At 50.4% G+C, this 3602-nt stretch overlaps 1 protein-coding gene across 1 annotated transcript in view; it reads right to left on the bottom strand.

Annotated features, from left to right (window-relative positions):
• Positions 1–3602, bottom strand: part of SLC25A19 (solute carrier family 25 (mitochondrial thiamine pyrophosphate carrier), member 19) — a 19499-nt gene that overhangs the window by 3826 nt on the left and 12071 nt on the right. Inside the window, exons 5-6 of the mRNA XM_011978551.1 lie at positions 1716–1899; positions 944–1074 (exon numbers count right to left, since the gene is read on the bottom strand). Of these exons, the coding sequence (XP_011833941.1) occupies positions 944–1074; positions 1716–1899 (315 nt within the window). The remainder of the gene's footprint in view (positions 1–943; positions 1075–1715; positions 1900–3602) is intronic.

Here is a 3602-nt window from a genome sequence, read left to right on the forward strand (position 1 = left end):
TGGAGTGCAGAGGTGTGATCGCGGTTCACCGTAACATCTACCTCCCAGGTTCAAGCGATTCTCCTGTTTCACCTTCCCGAGTAGCTGGGACTTCAGGTGCCCACCACCATGCCCAGCTAATTTTTATATTTTTAGTAGAAACGGGGTTTTACCATGTTGATCAGGCTGGTCTCGAACTCCTGATGTCAGGTGATCCACTAGCCTTGGCCTCCCAAAATGTTGGGATTACAGGTGTGAGCCACAACGCCCACACCCAGCCTCTGGACATGTTTTTTTTTTGAGATGGAGTCTCACTCTGTTGCCCAGGCTGGAGTGCAGTGGCGCGATCTCGGCTCACTGCAAGCTCTACCTCCTGGGTTCATGCCATTCTCCTGCCTCAGATCCTGAGTAGCTGGGACTACAGGTGCCCGCCACCATGCCCATTTAATTTTTTTTTTTAATTTTTTTTTTTAGTAGAGATGGGCTTTCACCATGTTAGCCAGGATGGTCTCACTCTCCTGACCTCGTGATCTGCCTGCTTTGGCCTCCCAAAGTGCTGGGATTACAGGCGTGAGCCACAGCGCCCGGCCAGGACATGTTTTAAGAGCAGAAACTGGGCTAGGTGCAGTGGCTCACACGTGTAATCCCAGCACACTGGGAGGGGAAGTCAGGAGTGTTCAAGACCAGCTGGGGAAACAGAGTGAGACCCTGCCTCTATTTTAAAGAAAAAAAAAAAAAAGAACAGACACTATATGTCCTTGGCCCAGATCCTTCCACAGTGCTCAGGACCCAGGGCTCACATGCAGCTTTCCCACATGCTTGGGGATCTCCAGGGACAGACTGGAGGTGAAGGGGCCCTGGCCAGGGGTAATGTTGCCCAGTGGGTAGCAGGTGACTACTGGTTCCCTCATGTGCCCAGTGATGGCAAGGATCAGAGCTGTCTGCCCGGGAATGAATGGCTCACCTGGCCAAAGGCAGCTCTGGCGTGCTCGAACCCTCCAACCTGTAGCCGCTTCTTGAAGAGGTCCAGCGGATATGTCAGGGTCTTGCTGATGACACCAGCTCCACTGCCACAAAGCAGGTTTTGGAGGTTCTCTGAACCAGAGAAGTGGGATTGGGAGAACGGATGAGAGAAACGCAGTCTATGGGTGACAACTTAAAAGGCATCAGGGCTAATCCTCCACCACAAACCAAACCCCACAAGCGCACTTCTATCTGACTCCACTGGTCCTCCCATTCCAAAGAGCCAGACACAGCCACTTCTGGCGGAGTGAGCCGGGCTGGAAGGGCTGGAGGCCGCAGTCCCTCAGCTGGAGGCAACGCGGGCCTCAGGCTCCGCAGCATGACTCAGTTCAGGGCTGGAGAGGGACCAGGATGCCCCACCCCTCTCCAGCCTCTCCCTGCCCACACCTCCCGCTCCCCCTGCCTGGAAAAAGCAACGGAAGAACCTCAACCAAAAAACAAGCAATTTGCAATTTGGACTTCTGACAAAAATGAAAACCATGACCAATCACGGGACGTAAATGTCAGTAATGCCAGTGATGGGTGTGGCATGAGCTGGGAGGAATCAAGTTCTCTCCAAGCAGCTGCAGTTGCTTTGTTTGCCACATTACAGAGCCAGGTACAGAGACCCACAGTCTTCGATTTGGACAGAACTTTAGCTCCCTCGTGATTTGGAAGAGGGCATTCTGGCGGCTGGGGTGGGAGGGTTCCCTCTCGCGTGAGGGCTGCCTCACCATTTTTCTTTCCTTCGGCTGGCATGGCCCACTTGTACAGGTGCTTCAGGGAGCTGTAGCAGGAGAACTGCAGCCCGGCGTAGGGGAAGATGGCGATCAAGGTGGGGGCCAACCCTTTGTAGAAAACCCGCGGGCCCTCGCTCCTATACATGGTCCTCACGGCGTGGCGCAGCGTATTATAGACCTGGACACACACACGCACTTTGAATGGTCTCAGTGAGGTGATTTTAGCCCTGGAACAGCCCATCATAGCTCTGTCCCCTCGCCTAAAAACCCAATTACCAGGAGCGAAACTCCTCCTGCCAGGAAGACAGTCAAGAAAAACGCTGGACAGAGATTCAAAGAGAGGCATTTTCCAGAAACTCCCCCTTCCACACAGGTATACCACTGTTCTATCCACAGGTGTGCACAAAGGTATGTGTCCAAGAGTCACTGCAGTGATCTGGGGAAGAGCTAAAGATGCAATGTCCATCTGTGGGTGATGGTTACATGAATTACGGGACACCAGCTCACAAGAACATAGTGCAGCTGTTAAAACAGGAAGGTGTGGCCCGGCGCGGTGGCTCACGCCTATAATACCAGCACTTTGGGGGAGGCAGAGGCAGGCAGATCACTTGAGGCCAGGAGTTTGAGACCAGCCTGGCCAACATGGTGAAAGCCCATCTCTACTAAAAATACAAACATTAGCCAGGTGTGGTGGCTCACGCCTGTAATCCCAGCTTCTTGGGAGGCTGAGGCACAAGAATTGCTTAAACCTGTGAGGTAGAGGTTGCAGTGTGCTGAGATTGTACCATGGCACTCCAACCTGGGTGAAAGGCGGAGACTCTATCTAAAAAACAAAAATAAATAAATAACAAAAATAAAGTAGAGAGGAGGTCTTGCTATGTTGCCTAAACTGGTCTCGAACTCCTGACCTCAAGTGATCCTTCCTCCTTGGCCTCCCAAAGTGCTGGGATTACAGGCATGAGCCACTGCACCCGGCCAAGTATGTTACTTAGAATTATGGAAGGAAATAATCAAAGAAACAACTGTAAGTATTAAAAGTAGTCACCTCTGGGAATCGGAATCAGGGAGCAGCTGGTATTTTTTAAAATTATAATTCATGAAGAATTGTCTTTGTAACCTTGATACACCTTATATGTTGTAAAATTTTTTATCACGCAAGGTCAGGTTTACAATATGGTTGTGACTAGTCTAAAGCAGGTGGAGGGTCTTGTAGGTTTTAACCAGGTCTCTTCCCCTCACTTTCATGACCAGATATTCTCTGATCATTCTAGAATCTAAAATCCAACATGTCCATAGTTTAAGCTAGAGGTAATATGCTATTATCTTTTTTTTTTTTTTTTTTTTAGATGGAGTCTTGCTATGTTCCCTAGGCTGGAGTATAGTGGCACAATCTTGCCTCACTGCAGCCTCCACCTCCCAGGTTCAAGCGATTGTCATGCCTCAGCCCCCCTCCCCCAGTAGCTGTGATTATAGGCACCTGACACCACGCCCAACTAAGTTTTGTATTTTTAGTAGAGATGGGGGTTTCATCATGTTGGCCAGGCTGGTTTTGAATTCTTGACCTTAGGTGATCTGCCTGCCTCAGCCTCCCAAAGTGTTGGGATTACAGACGTGAGCCACCGTACCTGGCCTAAAAAAAATTATTTATTTGTTGTTATTATTTTTTTGAGACGGAGTTTTGCTCTGTCACCTAGGCTGGAGTGCAGTGGCACGATCTCAGCTCACTGCAAGCTCCAATTCCCGGGTTCACGCCATTCTCCTGCCTCAGCCTTCCGAGTAGCTGGGACTACAGTCGCCCACCACCACGCCCGGCTAGTGTTTTGTATTTTTAGTAGAGACGGGGTTTCACCGTGTTAGCCAGGATGGTCTCCATCTCCTGAC

Source organism: Mandrillus leucophaeus, unplaced genomic scaffold (genome assembly GCF_000951045.1).
Source record: "Mandrillus leucophaeus isolate KB7577 unplaced genomic scaffold, Mleu.le_1.0 Scaffold1, whole genome shotgun sequence".
In the NCBI taxonomy this organism is placed as follows: domain Eukaryota; kingdom Metazoa; phylum Chordata; class Mammalia; order Primates; family Cercopithecidae; genus Mandrillus; species Mandrillus leucophaeus.